This window comes from Odontesthes bonariensis, chromosome 20 (genome assembly GCF_027942865.1).
Source record: "Odontesthes bonariensis isolate fOdoBon6 chromosome 20, fOdoBon6.hap1, whole genome shotgun sequence".
Classification (NCBI taxonomy): domain Eukaryota; kingdom Metazoa; phylum Chordata; class Actinopteri; order Atheriniformes; family Atherinopsidae; genus Odontesthes; species Odontesthes bonariensis.
The window spans coordinates 6,757,609-6,775,524 of record NC_134525.1 but is presented as its reverse complement, the minus strand read 5'-3'; the positions used below and the strand labels follow the sequence as shown (position 1 = coordinate 6,775,524).

General features: G+C 39.3%; 1 protein-coding gene across 1 annotated transcript in view; it reads right to left on the bottom strand.

Moving 5' to 3' along the window:
- LOC142369986 (cadherin-12-like) overlaps window positions 1–17,916 on the bottom strand; it is a 113,684-nt gene that overhangs the window by 72,386 nt on the left and 23,382 nt on the right. Inside the window, exon 2 of the mRNA XM_075452405.1 lies at window positions 7,757–8,161. Coding sequence (XP_075308520.1) covers window positions 7,757–8,002 — 246 coding nt within the window. The 5' untranslated portion in view covers window positions 8,003–8,161. The remainder of the gene's footprint in view (window positions 1–7,756; window positions 8,162–17,916) is intronic.

Genomic DNA, 17,916 nt, shown 5'->3' with positions numbered 1-17,916 from the left:
GAGCATTTAAACTGAACAACATTTAACAGTGTGGAACACACTATCACTAGTAAGGCTTGTAAATTTCTTATGGCCAGTTGATGAAATCTTTCTTTGTTGGGCCTGGTGTATAAGTCTTGTTGAAAAGGTTTTTATGTCTCTCTTATGGGTTCTCATCGAATGATTAAATTGCAGACTCAACATCGGTAATAAATCTCAGACTGGTGTGGGGTGGGACTGAAAGGAAGAGCTATCAATAAAAAGCAAGGATGGTCTTTCCTTGTCAGGCAGGAAGCAAGGGAATAAACAAGTTGTAGGAGAAACAGTGCTGCCCTTTATAGAAAAAATTGGTATATTGACTTATATGTAAATAAGTGACCTTTTGTCTGTGTGAGAAATGGGGCGTTGGAGCACACGATTGCATGCGCTGTATTTCAATACGACCGATCCTTATATTGGTTCAAAGTGTCCCATTCAAACTTTATTTATGCATCAGTGTTTGTGCTATTAAAGAGAAAATTTTATTTTCCAAAATTCAACCAAACTTGTTATTCTGGAAGTCCAACGTCTTTCAGTTATCAAGTATCCATAGGAATTAAGTGGGAAGTAGCAGCCAGGTGCTGCCAATTAAATGCTCTTGATTAAATGATCATCTGCAAGTGTGACCACCTGTGTAAAAGCAAATGCTTTGAATGTCAAAAGTGATTTTCTCAACAAGAATGGCTTGTTTGGATGCAAATTTACAACTGAATGGCTGGAAAATTAATAAATCAATGTGTTGCAATGACCTAGTCAAAGTCCAGACTTCAGCCTCATGGAAATGTGGTGACATTTTCAAAGAGTGCTCACAAACCTTGATGAACTAAGGTAAAGTTAGAGTGAACCAGAATATCCTCTCAATTACGAGACTAATGATGTCACGCAGAGAATAATTGCCTCAAGTTACTGCTGCCAAAGGTGTTTTTCGATGAGCTATTGAATCATGGAGTGCACTTTTTGGCTTAGATTCTGTTAAATAGCTAATGAGACCTGAAGTTGTAGTCGCAGGACCAAATGATTATTTTTTACCATTTATTCATTCAAATTATGTCCTGAAACATTAATCTGAAAAAATTGATAGACTTTGTTTTTTACCTGACTGTTAAAGCACCGGTGAGACCACCCTCCTGAAGGTTACAGAGGTCAAACTTGTACGTTAATTTAGTATTTTTGATGCGCCACAATAAAACTGATTTTGTGTTTTTGGAGCTGCCCACAACACTCTCACTTTTTCCCTTATATACCATCAAACAGAGGCTCCACAATTATGCTGCATGCATCCTCTATCCTTACACAACAACCATAAATTGTTAGGGCAATATATATATATATATATATATTAGGGCTGAACGATATGGACAAAATGTCATATCTCGATATTCATGCCAGGTATCTCGATATCGATACGATATGATTTCAGTGAAAACTAAGCATTTTTTTGAAAAATAAAAAACATAATAAAAAAGAAGGATGTCTGCGGGCAAGCGTAAAAAATGATGTTTGCGACTGCCTGAGCTGCACATGCGGGGGAAATCTAGGCTATCGTTGAATTTGCAATATTAATATCTTGAATGTTCATATCTAGATATTGATACGATAACGATATATCCTTCAGCCCTAATATATATGGTAGTATTACACTCAACTGGAAAACAAAGTCGAATGCACATAATACGGGTAGAAGCTAGCTTAGCACAGTTCCACCAGCGCGATGAGGACTCACTTATTTAACTGTCACAAAAAGCTTCAGGAGCAAAAAAAACAGACGGAATTGGTTTTGATGTAGCTGAACGCTCGTGTGACAGTAAACAACAGGAACAAACAGTTGCGTTGGTGACTAATTTTAGTTTAATTATGACTTCACGATGACATCACACCTAATCCACTTTAATTGGCTTGTTTATTGACCTCATAATTCACTTAAAATGACCACCCCAAATTCTAGCTCAACTGCTTTGTTTTGTTCAACTTAAGTTTCAAACAGCTGTGCAAGCAGCCGACAGTCTGTTTAGCTTTTGTTCATCCATCATTTCAGTTTTGTAATCATAGAACAAATTTGTGGATAACTGACGTGTTTGGACGCAGCTCCAAGTTTACTTTTTTTACGCAGTTTGCTTTCTTTGGAAAAGCCTTTGAACCTCTGCTTAAATTCAGCTGATGTCAGGGTTTCTGCCAGTGAATGATCTGCGTATAATTTTCATGTTATCCAACTTTTTTGCAGATGGAGTTGGGTGTTATGTGTAAATAAACAAATATATTTGTGTATTTTTTTTTATCTTTCAGAGACTTTCACAGTTTTTGTTCTCAAATTAGGTTGCATATATTAAATGGTATAAAAGGCTTAGCAGAAACACATTCCTTATTATGTAGTCGTAACATACCACCAGGACAAGCAGAAATGCAGACATGGCATATATTTTTATGCATGTTGTAGAACAAAAGAAACTTTGCTGGCATTCATTAATCCAAAATAGAACAGGTAGCACATAATAAAAGTGTTATTTTATTTGTTCTTTCTGTTTCATAAACTTAAATCCCCCTGCACAAGAGTAATGAAAAGAAAAGTTTTTACGGCAGGAAAGGCAGTCAGGGTGATGCTTTGAAATGCATGTTTGAATACATGTAATAATAAGAAAATGTAAACTTGCACAGGCTTCAGGGTGTAAACACATTACCCTTGCTACCTCACGTTTGGAACGGGGTAGTGTATTTGCTTTTTTTCCCCCCTTAATGTATATCGATATGTTTTCAAACAATATAAAGAATGAGACAATTCTTCTTAATCTTACAGCTTTCATTGTGGATATAGAGCAGCAAGACTACGACCTAGATTCAGGAGATTCGACATTTGCAGGTAAGCTGGGGGAGAAAATGGAAATCTCTGCCCTACAGTTTTAAGAAATGATAGACCGACTGGAGAAGGGCAGTAGACAGCAGGTATTTGTCATCCTGTGTAGTGAAAGTGCCGGTTTGCATGCGAGCAAACAAATATCTGGCTTTACTTCAAGCAGAAAAATAGCCCCACTAAGTTAGATATGTTGTTATTCTATTAGTGGGAACTGTGGTTCTTAACTTATATTCTAGTATTTTGAGGGGCAGGGCATTTTTTTGTCCTTGAAATGCCAAAACATAAACAGTCCAGGTGATTACATCAAATGCAGTTGTCTGAAGCATTATATGTAATAAATTGTAATAAGTTTCCCCAGAACTTAATGATCCTTTGGATCCTGTGAGGAACTGGTATCAATATATTTTCGACTAGGGGTTGTAATTGTCCCTCCCAAGCTGACACATGAGAACAATGAACGTAAACACGTTTTAGAGTCATTGTACTGGATACTTATGATCTCAGTACTGAGCAAAGTGATGATCATGATAAGGATTTTTCCAATTATCAAGCAATCCTAAAAAAAAAAAACACGTGTTATGTACGGCTATGGGTTTTTATTTTTCTTTCCTTTCCACCATGGGCAAATATTAGAAAAGCAGCAAAGAGCTGAGTGTAAATATAGTGACTAATCCATGCGTTTGTCTCCAGCAGGTTAGACTGCTGTAACGGCCTGCTCACTGGGCTCTCTAAACGGGCTGTAAGACAGCTGCAGTACATCCAGAACGCTGCTGCTCGAGTCCTGACTAGAACCAGGAAATACGACCACATTAGTCCAGTGCTCAGGTCTCTGCACTGGCTTCCTGTCGCTCAGAGAATAGACTTTAAAACAGCTCTGCTTGTGTACAAGTCTCTTCATGGTCAAGCGCCAAAGTACATCTCTGACATGTTAGAGCCATATGAACCAACTCGGGCTCTGAGAACCTCAGGGAGGGGTCTCCTGCTGGTGCCCAGAGTCAGGACTAAACAAGGTGAGGCTGCGTTTCAGTTTTATGCTCCTAAAATCTGGAACAGTCTTCCAGAAGATGTGAGACAGGCCTCAACTCTGACAATGTTTAAATCCAGGCTGAAAACAGTTCTATTTAGCTGTGCTTATGACACCTGAAAATATTTAATCTGCCCTCTTCACTTTTAAATGAATTAATTAATGATGAGTTTTTTTTTTTTTTTTTGGAATGATTTTCTTGCCTTCTTGTGATTTTATGTAGTTGTAAAGCACTTTGAAACGCCTTGCCTTGTAAATGATTGATTTATCATAATCAGATAATAGCTTAAAAAATGTAGTCATGCACATGGTCTAAATGATAAAGTGGACTGCTATCACGTCTCAGTCTCCAATTAGCATGTTTTCTATGTTAGTGAAAGCCATCAGGCATTCGCAAGGACAACAACAATTTGTCTCGCTGGGTCCAAACATCTGCCATCACCACATACAACTGCTGATACTGAATCTGGTGCGAATCACGAGTTAATAGCCAAAGGAGTTGAACCGTAACACCAGTACTGACTATGCACTCCATCGTGACTTGTCTCCCTTACTCCTCCAGTACAAATCTCAGATTCATGCTGTCAGAGTTGACAAAATTACCATCTTGTTAGTAATGTGAATGATGTTTTAATGGCCAGCACTAATTGGTCTTGAAAAAGATGTTTATCATTCCCAACAAGATCAGGTTTTGTTGAAAAAAATGGAAAAGGAAACAGTGTGAGACCATATTTTTAAGTTGTAATGTCTCCCTTTGTCAGTAATTACACACTGGGACTAAGATAAAAGCTTGCCATTTTTTTTTAGAATTGATTCAAAGACCTTAAGTTGGAGTGACTGAATGACTGACTTTCACTTCCAATAGTCATTTCTAATTGTAATTGTGTCTTATTGACGGCAACCATTTTTCTGGGTTTTTTTTTGCTTTTCAGATGAAAACTACTTGAAAAGCGTCTATAAAAACAGAAAAAATAATAATAAACCCCTGGAGTAGTTGTGCTAAAATTGCTGGCGGGATATTTGTAAAGCTGAAACTCTAACAGGACAGTAGCCTTTATTTTACCATTTCTACTGTTTTGAATTTTCTAGACAAAGCGACTTCCTTCCCCACTGAAGCCACCCCACTGTCTCAGGCTCGCTTTAATGACGCTATTCAGTGTAGGTCTGTGTATGCAGCAAAAAGAGAAGTAATTCAACTGAAAAAAATGTGGTTCAACAATAGTGGGTGATTGACTTTGACCTAAGCCTTACCCTTGACAATTTGAGTCTTCTACAATTAAGAGGCCAACCCCAAGAATAAGCCAATACCTAACTGATGGACAAGCCCTCTGCAGCTCATTCCCTTGTTCGACTTCCAGCCAGAAGGCTTTTTACTCCATGTAATTCTCTTGCCTTCTAATTCTCATTTTCTGTCTATATCTACAGCCACTACTAAAGGCCAAAAAATCTTAAAGGATAAGACCGGTTTTTTGACATTGGGCCCTTGATTTCACATTATAACATGATGTTCTACTCACCCCTGCTTGTTGTTTGTCATTTGGAGCTGTTCCGAAGATATTCGCGAGGCGTCTGGCTGCTCTCTTGAGATATTCGGCCATGAAACGGTTTCCTATGGGCAAGCTCATACAGGCACAAACTATGCTGTTTATAATTTATTAATTACTCTACACCAGCACTGATAACGTGGAGGTGCGTCGCTTACTTAAAAAAATCCGGGTTACTAATTTTGCATTTTAGCCGAATGAATAAATAGGCAGCAGGTCTGTGGGCTGCCTGTGGCAGTAGCACGACGATGACGTCAGTAACACCCACTTTACGACAAAAAAAATCAAAATTACAATAACCCGGATTTTTTTAAGTAAGCGACGCACCTCCACGTTATCAGTTCTAGTGTAGAGTAATTAATAAATTATAAACAGCATAGTTTGTGCCTGTATGAGCTTGCCCATAGGAAACCGTTTCATGGCCGAATATCTCAAGAGAGCAGCCAGACGCCTCGCGAATATCTTCGGAACAGCTCCAAATGACAAACAACAAGCAGGGGTGAGTAGAACATCATGCTATAATGTGAAATCAAGGGCCCAATGTCAAAAAACCGGTCTTATCCTTTAAAAGTAATTTTTTTAGGTAAAATGAATGCTAACAACATCCGAACAAGTATGTGTTTAACATACACACTTTCACGTCACTTGCATTGTTATGTCTGCCTGTGTGTATTTGGTCAGAGGATGACTTTCTACGCACATGTGATTTATGTCCTGCTCAGCTTAAAGGGTTGAAGCAACAGGTGTTGCAAATATGCGTTGCTGTAGTCTTAACTTCCTTGGCAATGTCATCGTTCATCACAATGTGTGCATCATCATATTTCAATTTGGTTGAAATACTCCACCTCTATTTGCATACGCTTTGGATCCAGCATGGCAAAAAAAACAAAAAAAGCTCTATAGCTGCCTTCTTCAATATCATCTCTCAGGATCATTTGCCTCTCTTTAGAGATTGCTGTCAGATCTGATAATTACTACCTCAGTTGGTCCCCCATGGCTCCTTCGTCACTGAGGAGAAAGCATGTCTCGTAAGCCACCATAGCCTCAAAACTATGCAGTTCACTGAATGGAAATCCCATTTATGCACTGGGGTGAAAACATTGCCACAATACAGCATTGAGACGTTATTGAACAATCTTTCATTGCCGACCCAATATCCATTCGAGTTAATTTATGCAGTTTACTTAAGGCCTCTGATAATACTTGATGAATTCTTGAACAACCTGCCATCTGCACCCACTCCTCTCTGTATTCAGGCATTATTATGATATAGCTACAGTGATTATAAAGCAAAATAAGCAAGTCCCTCAAGAATGTTCTGACAACAATTTAGGCATGTCTGAATGCTTTTTATATGCTGAAGAATCAGTCAATTATTTTGAAGTAATGCAGCAGTCCAGGATTAAGGGACTTAGAAGTGAAACAGACATCAACCTCCCTCTCCTGCTTTAGCCTCGGAGACTTCCACAAACACCATGGCTTGTCAGGGCTGATTGCAGTGGCACTGGGGCAGATAAGTCAGTCTTACCATTATCCTATGTAAGCTAGGAGTGCCAAATTACAACTTTAGCTTTAAACCCCCACAGAGTTTGCTTACGAATTTCCTAAGCTACAGCAGTGAATAAGAAATCCTACTTAAAGGAGAGGTGGACAAGGTTTGAGATGAGGACAAAAAGAAGTGAGTCTGATGGGATGTGTTTATATATGTTTGAGCCTGGATTCTGATCAGGCTGTTGGCTCTCTGCTGTCATTTTATTGCCGTATACATCTCCCCATGCCCATAACTATGACGTTCTGACAGCTTTACACTAACTGTAATTTAAATTTATTTATTCCAGGCCATTGATTCTCTCACCACTTCAGTGCCATGTGTGTCTGGCCTCTCTAACATAGAATGTTGCGCACAGCCCCATTTGGATGTATAGATCCCCCCCCCCCACCGTACGCAGACACAGTTTTACAACAAAAGCATCATTAGTTTAAAGTGGTGAAGCTTTAGGGGCAAATTAAAAAGGGCAGCTTGTTGCAACGGCCATCCGAATACTACTACAATTGCATCTGTATTTCAATGCTGTATGTGTCATTTACCAAATATATACGTATGTCCTAATAATGGATACATTTATTGCAGTAATTCAATTCTTGATAGTGTTTTGCTGAAACCAGGCATATTTAAACTTCTTCTCTATTCCCTTTATCCATATTTTTCCTCACATTTCGTTGCTCCCTCCATTTACCACAGATTCAGTTTCTCCGATGCTCCTTACCATGTGATTTATGACTTCTGCTGCACCATAAATAACTGTAAAAACTGCTTCTTACCTTGCCCACGTACTGCGGGTCTGACCCCATATACTCCTCCAGTACAAAGAACTGGTTCCACACCCATCCTCTCTTGACCCGCTGAGATCCGGGCACCCCATTCCTCATCGGGCCCACCAAGCTCCTGGCGTGCTCCCTCCCTGCCCTGCTCCGTCCCAGTGGTGATTGAGGTGGACGCAAATAAGAGACTGAACCCTCGCTGACAAGAATCCACAGGAACAGCAGCAGGCAGTTCCTTGTTAGCATTGGCAATCTGTGAAGTTCCGGTCCCCAAGTTGAAGTCGAGTGACGAGGACTGAGCCACAGTGAAAACAACTGGTGAAGATGTATCAGAGGAATGGGCGAACCCAAAAGCAGATTTCCCACGGTGTATCAGGGATCTCAGAGATTCACGGAGGTAATCACCTTGAACAAAAAACAACAAAAACATAGTTATTACTTGTTGCCTAAACTTGCGTTACTTTCATCATAACATTATTAATGTTCTGATTGCTGTCCAGGACTGTCTCGCAGCACTCGTCATCATTGTATAGACTGTGCTGTTAATGGCTTTCTTTTCCTAAATGTCAATGTCTCACCCCACAGACTGTGTTCTTTTTCTCCATTGCCTACCTGCTTTAGTTTTGAACTGCTCAATGATAAATTATAGTACTTTCATTCTCAAGCATAAAAGTAAGCGGTGTAATTATGAGCCCCATGATAGATTACTCCACCAGACAGCTCTCATAGATGCATGCTCTAATTAGCTAGAATACTTCTCTCTGTAGTGAAAACTGACTTTATTTTTGCTGTCAATTACAGGCCACCACACACTGTGCCACAGACCTGTCACCATGACTGCAGTTCCTTTCCCATAAAGGTTGAAAGTCATTATTTTTAATGACACTTAAATGAGCAGGTTCTGATGAATGTCATAATTTACTTGGAAAAAGCTTGTCTCTGTATTTTTGATCAAACCTATTAGAAAGTTGCTGAGAGAATGAGAATAACTTAAAAAAAGAGAAATGTGCGACTTCTATATCAGTTAGAGGCAAAAGATGAAGATGAAGCACGATGCATTGGTAGTTCTTTTATCAAGTTGGCATGTGTATTGTAATACTTATGAGTGCAAAGGAGCATCCTCACAGCGACGTCTGTAATATGTGGCGCTATCTGAGACATCACTCTAGTGCGGAGCACATTCACCTGAGACTTGAGATTGAGCTTCTGTTGACAGGATATCATTAGACAGGTGTGTGTCAAACAAAAGTTCCGCTCCGTACAGGAGATAACTAGTAGGGAATCCAGCTCGCAACAATTGAATATCTAATTCATATTTTTGCCAGATGGGGTTGGTATTTTTCAGCAGAAGTACCAATGAGCTCTACATGTCCATGAGACATTAGTTTACATCAGCCTTATGTCCAGCTATTGACTCTGACTTTGCATGCTTAAGTACTGTTTTAATCAAGGAAAAAACCAATGGGAAACAAATGCTCCCATTTTTTTCCTGTTTCTTAGGTTTTTGCTGGCTATTTGTGAACTACCTTTGGATATTTAGAAATCACCATTATCCAATACTCTTGAATTAACCAAACAAAGTGCATGTGATACATGATGCGTTTAATAGGAGATGATTAAAAGGTGATTGTAATTTAACTGTCATTACACATGCCATAAAAGAGAATTAAATATTTTAGGCCCAACCTAATTTGGTAAACCTTATTCATCATTGAGCAAATGACTGTTGCTGTTCACACCTTGTTTACAGTTTGCACTTCCTTGTCAACATTTGAGCATTCAGCTCTCGCCTTGTTACAACACACTAGATTGTGCAGAAAACAAGATGGGAACCACAAATGTGTGGGATGAAGAATGAAGCTAATGGTTGCCACACCTGGTTTATCGTTCCTCCTAATGCACTTATAAGCAGTACAGTAATACAAAGCTGTGGGCCTCTAATTTCATAACTGAAGCCCTCATTGACATCATTGTTTTTGATTAATTATACAGACTTGGAACATCGGGCTCGCAGGAAGATTACTCCAGCAAGGTTATGCTGTGCAACCAGAGCCATTTATTTTCTGTCACCACAGTGCCTTAAAAGTCAGAACTGATCTGCAAAGTTCTGCTCATGAAATTGGCAGGAACTGGCTTGACATGGGTCAGACATGCCTGTCCCACAGGTCACTTCTCATTTAGCATCGACATAATGGAAAATGACTGTTCCCATAATTCCTGCAAAATCACGCCTCTGCCACTGTTCGGTCCTGGGAGGGCTTGATGCATATTTTATGAGATGAGTTCATTAGCATATGTCGGGCTTTGGTTGTGAGCCTTGACCTGTGTGTCTACTTCAGATAACACAACGCAGTGGGCTGACAGTGCTCTCGCACATCACCTTCAATAATCAAAGAACATATGGCTCGCCGATCTGCTGGTGCAGATTACCACCCACAAGAAACTCCCACAGAAAGTTATTAGTTGTCAAGGCTGCCATAAATATGACAAACAAATAAGCAGGCATTGACTACTAAAATGAAGGGGAGAAATGAGTCATCTGGCTGTAGTTTTTGTTTTGCATACACTTTCATTTCCTGATAAGTGGGCATATTTTTTTCCCTTTTTTTTTCTTTAAGAACTGCATTGTTTTGCATTGGGTACCGACATTGTTATTCAGACACAGAAAGTATTGTTGGTTTAATAAGGTTGGGAACCAGCCTACTCATTATTCAAAGGAATTTTAAATACCGTAGTGTGTTATGCACATTTGAATTAGAGTCCTAGGTAATTACTTATATTAGTGTATAAGGACGCATTTCAAACTATGCAGAGCCTTAGAAAAAAAATCTTGTAGCCCAAGCATGGATCTTCTTCTATTTCTTCTTAACCTTTATTTAACCAGGAAAACCTCATGGAGATTAAAAATCTCTTTTTCAAGAGTGTCCTGCAAGACGGGCAGCAGCACATTAAACAGTTTCAGACAAACACAGGCAATCATACACAAAAAAACATGAGACAAGATTTCAATACATTAAGAAACACAAAATCAAGTCAAATTTTCCAACACGAGCATACAGCAAACGATGATGTGCAAGAGATTTAAAATTGGCGATGAACCTCATGAGCTCCATGATAGACGGTATCCAGGGACTGGAAGCTTTGAGAGGAGGCGTGCGCATACAAGACATCATTGTCGTCACCGTAAAACTCTCTTTCTCTTTCAAGATTCAAAAGAGAGACATGATTTTATTCGAAAGAAAAAACCTAGTTTCACTTTTAGTTTTTTAAAAGTAAAAGAAAGGGAATTGTCAATTAAAATGCCTAGATATTTGTAGGTAGAGACCAATTCTATTTAGTTCCCTGAGCAGTGATAACTGAAGGCAGGTTTGAAAGTTTTTGTTTTTCCCCTAGAGAGGCATGCCCTGACCATTCTTGCTTTAAATTTATGTTTATATTAACATGGCACATTACATAATGCAACGGGAATGCCTTTTTATCTCCAGTCTCACCTGTAATCACGTCCTTGTGTCAGCTTAATGCAATCACTGAGGAGACTGATTCATTTCGGTAAAACATTTAGTCTGTAGAATTAGCTACCCGTATATTTGGAGTGTGCATGTTATTCTGAAGGATCTGAAAAGACTGAAATGTTGCAACACAAGTGCTCAGGTGGCAGAAGAATTACCCAGCTAGCCTTCTGTCCATGAATGACCAGGTATTGATTCAGTGAATCATTGCGTGTTGAGGGGAAGGGCTGATACGACATTTGTCTGTGTAGACAGTTTGTGAAAGACAGAGAGAGGAGCTGAATAGATGCATTTCACGCAGCGCTACAGTAAAGCAACACTCTGTTATTTTGGATAATACACATTTAGAAAATATATAATTACCTCTGCAGTTTGGGGGAGTAACACAAAGTCACGTCTCGGTTTCTCTCCTGATTTGGTGCTTCTTGTGGGGCGCACTCATTCTTTGCCATATTACCATTCAGTCTTCCCCGCTAGTAGCTAAAACAACGTTTTATCCAAATCTGTTGACATATTGGTTGTAGCCTCATTTGTTGAGCTGACGGATATATGGTTTGCTCTTGATGGATTGACTGAAAATCTCACAGAATTTAACTAAAATACTTGTTACAGTAATTGACATAAACTTCAATCATTCAATCATATTTAAAATGTATTTAATTGCCCTAATAACCCAGAACAAGTCAAGATTGTCAATTTATTACTTAGGCATGCTGTGTAGTGTATGCACTGTAGAAGGATGACAGATAGATTGATCTACAGAAAAAATTTGAATAAACATATATATATACAGTATATGTATTTTTTATTTTTTGCATTTAAATTCGATTTTCTGGAGTTGACCTACTGTTCAGGAAATTTCTCAATGATTGGAGAACAGTAGCCTGGAAAACCAGCGCCAACTGCTGGACGGCAAAATGTTTTGCCTGCGGTTGGGTCTGGCTTCGAACCACTTTTCATTTTGAAAACACTGCCCTGAATCTGGCAGATGGCAACTAAACCAATCACAACGCAGAGATGTGTTTTGAATCAACGCGGGCGGGGCAGAGGGTCAGAGCGTTGGCCTATAGGCACAGACACGGTTTGAAAGACAACGGGTTGTGCTCATCAACAATGTTCCGTTGTATCCATTCATCGGAGCCAGACTAAATTAGACATCCAATCCATTTAGGCTGGTTTATCAGGCTAGGAGAACAGTGTTATTCCACTCAAACACGTTTGTCTTAGGTTGACAGCTTCCTAACTATTTGCAGGAGAGTTGAATCAATTAACATTACATGAATACTAATAGCAACACTCATTATCAATACTTCAGTTTCAACCAAATGGGAACTGGTACCAACTAAGCACTAATTTATGATTAAAATCCCTGGTCTCAAGGATAAAATGCCTGTCTAAAAATCTTTCAGTTTAAGAAAAACAGATCCTTGAGTTCAGCATGTCATTTTAATCCTTGTTAAGGGATCCCTGTTACCATCATGCTTACAAAGAGTGACCTCAGCTGAACAACAAACGCGACTGATGAGGAAATATGCGCCCTAAGGTTGAGCAGATGTAGAAAAGGGGTTAGTTGGGGAAATCATAGAGAAGACATTGTTTTTTTTGTCTCAGGCAGCAGAAGACAGTAATATCATTGAAACCCCTGAGGAAAAGAGTGGGAGGGGAGAATTGTGGGTTGGCGCAAAGTAATGAAAATGGGAATAACTACACAGCTGGCCAGTCAAGCTAAATTACCAAATCACACCTCATGTGTAGGTTATTGCACAACCAAGGTGATGAAGAGTAAATGAAATGGCTCTGTTTGGTTGTTTCTGAGATGCATTACGTCATTTAAAATGTACTTGAGCTTCAACCGTTCTGTTTGCACAAAGGATAAATATTTCTGCTGTTCAGAGAAAAGGAGAAATAATACAAGATGGGTCCTCAAAATTGATTTTTGTTTCCCATAAAAATTGTTACTGAGCTGTTGTTGAATGCAGTGGCGCAAAAAGTGGGTATGCACTGTATGCGGCGCATATGGGTGCTGCACGAGACGGGGTGCCAAAGCGATGGGGGAACAATAATTTCGAGTAGGCATTGTCTTTATTTAACAGCTTTTGTGCATGCGTAAATAAAACGATCAATAACAGAGGCACGTCACTGATTAGGCACCCCCTCGCCACACACAGTTGTCGCGCTTGGCTCCAGCACGTGCGCCAGCGTTTTCATTTGAATCTTGCTGTCACAAGACAGGGTGCTAAAGATGGAGAAACAGAAGAGAAAGCTCTCTGGGGCTCAAAATAGAAAACGGAAGAGGGAGAGGGAGAGGGTGAAAGAGTTTGAAGGAATGAAAGAAAAGTTTTCTAAGTGGTTAAAAGACAGCAGGTTTAGAGGCTTGCAAATATTCAGGTTAGCTAAAGCTACAACTAGTAAAACGACAGGTTACTGTTGTCTTGCAACTCTCTACTGATTAGTATTTACCAGTGGTGGGTCGTCATGGGCTACTGGCCTAAACACTATCAGAAGCACTAACTTAAATCTACAACTTAATTATGATATTTGTTCAACGGAATACCATCTCTGAACGCACAACACGTGGAACCTTGAAGAAGATGGGCTACAGCAGCAGAAGACCACACCGGGTGCCGCTCCTGTCAGCTAACAACAGGAAACTGAGACTACAATTCACACATGGCTCACCAGAACTGGGCAATAGAAGATTGGAAAAACGCTGCCTGGTCTGACGAGTCTCGATTTCAGTCGCAGTCAAATTAGTGGCGGAACGGAAAAATGACATTTCCGCTAGTTCCGCTAACGGGTTAAATTAAATTTTGGGTAGTGCAGTTGTGGGGGCTCTCAATTAAACAAATAGCAGAAATGTACCCTTAAATTGACCCTTTTTGAGCTTTGCAATGAGCTTTGCAAGCGCGGTCGCAGAAAATTGCAAGCGCGTAGCGCTAATTGTTGAGGATGTGCACAAGGGATGCTCCAAACAACGAGGCAGCCGAGATAAACGCGTGTATCCATAATCAAAAGCAAGTATATTTCTGGCCTAAGAATGAATGACTAGAATCCTTGGACAACAAGCAACATTTTGCAGCCCTTTTTCTAGGTTTACATGTGACACAGTAAATCCTACAATGTTAAAAGTTATTCAGACCTATTAGTGTAGGTTTAATTTAAGTTCCAGCCCTTTAAAAAGGTACACAAATGAAAAGTAATCTTACAGTTCAGCATTTGCTGGAATTAGCCCACCTCCCTTTTGTGCCTCTTAGTTTCAGCATCGCTTTGGTTTTGGCTTCCAGCCCAGCACTGCTGTGACAAAAAATGTTTCAGTCTTAAATAATCTGGTGATTTAAAAGAGATTATATCCCGATTGACGGCCGGCACTGCAGTTTTATTTTAAGCAACAGTTTTGGACTGTTGACGCATGCCTCCCGTTTTTCAGTGGGTTCATTGGAACACGTAGACAGTAGGCCAAAACACATTCGTTCATTGGTGACAAATGGCAACAACAAGACTGTTGCCAAGACTATTTCTGTGATTAAATGTGCTTTGATGCTTCCGAAAGTGCTACATCTGCAAAACCTTCCTGGTTTCCTGTTTACACGGTAAAGAGACTTTGCAGGGGGCGATTTGGTAGTGTTTGAGGAAGCTGATCTGGAAGTACAGTTCGGAAGTTTGTGAAGATGAAGAGTGATTGCCTGAACTGCTTTCATTGCTTTCAAAGTGATCATGGCAGCAGATGTCACAGCAAGGAGAGGGAGAATGGCTGCAGCTCCGCTTAATATGACCGGTTCTGTTCCCATTTCCACAGAGTTCATGATGGCTTAACTTCTTAAGGACTGCTATCAGCTAAAATAAAGTTGTTTAGAGGTTGTTGTCCATCTCAGCTTGTTGGTGTTGCAGTGCTGCTCTCCTTGGCCAGTTAAGCTCTGCAGTGCAGCATGTAATTTAGATGAAAAGTTCCTCCAGTTCCATGGAGTCTCAATTTTGACACTATAACAGCCAAATAAAATAGAATACACTGCTCCTCACAGTCCCTTTTAGTAATAATCAGTTGAAATTCTGGTTGAAATTATGCTTCGCCCAAAATCAAACCGTGCATTTTGTTCAAATTGCACTCTGTTGCTGTCTGTACCCAGTTTAAGATTATGGATGAGGATGCTCCACTCTGAGTGTTTGTCCTGCAAGCCCAGCATAATGAAGTGCCTTCTCTCCAACAGATCATTTTATGTTATTTTAAAGAAGTCTACTTTCCTTTTAAAGCTTTAACTATGATTAATAAGTTAAGCTTATTACACTTAAGACGTTTTGAACCTTTGGATGAAGTACTTCGCAAAACAATGTTCCAAGTTAAGTAAACTGTCATTTCAATGTGCCAAATACATATCTTGTCAATATTTAGGCATTAGGAATGAAAGTACAATATGGAGATAAAGTATTATATTCATACATTACCAGAAAAATGGGCAAAAATCGTTTGTTCAATTCTAATGGATCTAAGTTGTCTGCAGACGCAACACGTCAGTCCTTGGGTTAGGGGCCTCTTTTATGCTTGAATGATTTCACTAGTTGTTTAATAAACATAAAAACACATTCCCCACAAAAATGGGCTGAACATGATCTTAAAAAAGCCACATTTGTCCAAAAAAAAAGCTTTGAAGACTTTCACAAAGCCTGGAGAACAGTTGCTTGATGCCACAATAAAAGATCACAGTGAAGTCTGGCTCCTTGAAAGCAAAATATAAAAAAATTAGGGGTTTGTTGTACAGCAAAAAGTACAGTAGACCTTTTTTATTTTATTTTATTTTATTTTATTTGAAATGCATATCAGCTCATCACTCATTTGTTTTTAGTTTGAGGCCTTTGAGCTTAAAAATTTAGTGTCAGTTTTACTGTTAGAAACGATAAAAAAATTATATGAAAACCTCAAACGGGATAAAACTGGCCACTCTAATTTTTGACACGTCAGAGCTTACAGTATTATTTTTTTTCCTTTTTTTATCGTACCTATAAAAAAATCTAAATGATCCATTTAGTTTTCAACATGGATATAAACCATCGCTCGGCTCTTATTTTTTAATCTCGTCTTTGACGTCTGAAGTTTTGACAGGTACAAATATCCACAGTCGGGCGACATGCCTGATCTTATTCTGGGGCAGTGAAAGACGGGAAGCTGCTGACATGAAATGAAACGGCAGTCTTGCCCCAAGGTAGCTGTGGAGCACCGCTGGTGCAACCGTTGTCATCCAGTCGGTCACTACAGTAGCATGCAGAGCGACAACAATTGTTTAACCTTGTGACTTAAGCTGCTTAAAACCCCTCCCTTACCCCATTAGGAGCAGATGCAGCATGTGTGTACATCTCTGTTTTAATATTTAACAAATGTTCCTATCAGCCTAAGAGCTATCAATACACAGTCATACATTCAAAATCCTGCAATAAACAGTACTTGTATAATAATAATAATAATAATAATAATAATAATAACCTGGACTTATATAGCGCCTTTCAGGGTACCCAAGGTCGCTTAAAAAGAGAAAAGCATCACCCCCTCTTCCAATGTCTGCGTTTTTCTGGGGGTGTGTACCAGCAGTTCCTTTGTGCCATACTGACCTCAGACAGGCTGCCAATGAAAAGCTCAATTTGTGTTGATTAATGTACGATGAAATTTCCACAGCAGTGGCCACAATTAAGTAGCAATCATGCACCGCTGACTTTTCTCAAGATACACATTTTGATTCTCTATTTTTGAGCCAAGGAGAGTGTTTCATACTTATACTTGTTTCAAAACTGTTCCACTCTGTGTACATTGAGTAATGAATACCATTGTGAGTCAAAATAAGACGTTCAAAGGTTTCAACCAAGGCAGCTGTAATGTGTTCAAAGCGTCAAATGGAGAGGTTTTGGTTTATATTTGGAATCCACCAATAGGTTTTGGTTCAGTCTCAAATCATTTAGCAATCATTATTATGTGAATGAAGTATATCCCATCATTTGACAAAAGTCCTTTTCTAAAATTTTGTTCGTTTTTTGCTTTGCAATATAGCAGTATTTGTTGTTATACAGTCATTTCATAAGAGCTATATTACGAGCAGAGGTTACTAATTCCTCTGAGATGGTATATTACCTTGATTATAATCCTGCAATGATCAAAAATGAATTAGACACGTGGCCCACTGAGCATAGGTTACCTCTCTATGTCAGAAACTGAACTTTTCCCCTCTGAAGATATGGAAGGTTTAGCTTTAGAGACAAAACTGGCCCGAGGCAATAAAGAAACACCACTCTGACTCAGCTCTCCCCAGAGTGAACATGTCTGGATCCCCTGCCAACAAATCCATGATGCAACAGATATCGCTGTTATGAAATTAAAGGGAAAATACATCTACAATTTAAGATGAGAGTCATGATCGGAATGTTAAGATATCCTCTTAAATCGGCTATCCTGGAAATGATCTGAGACATGATGCGTACACATATGCATATATTCAAAAAAGAAAAGAAAAAAAGCCTCCAAAAGTGGAGCAGCTTTAAACTGATAACAGGTTGAATTGTAGCTACTGCTGTTCTCTGATCTAAACTGACACGATATACATTGAATTAAAAAATAAAACTGTGGAGCCGCTCAGTTTGACGGAAAACCCTGAAACTGAAGTCAAATGGCTT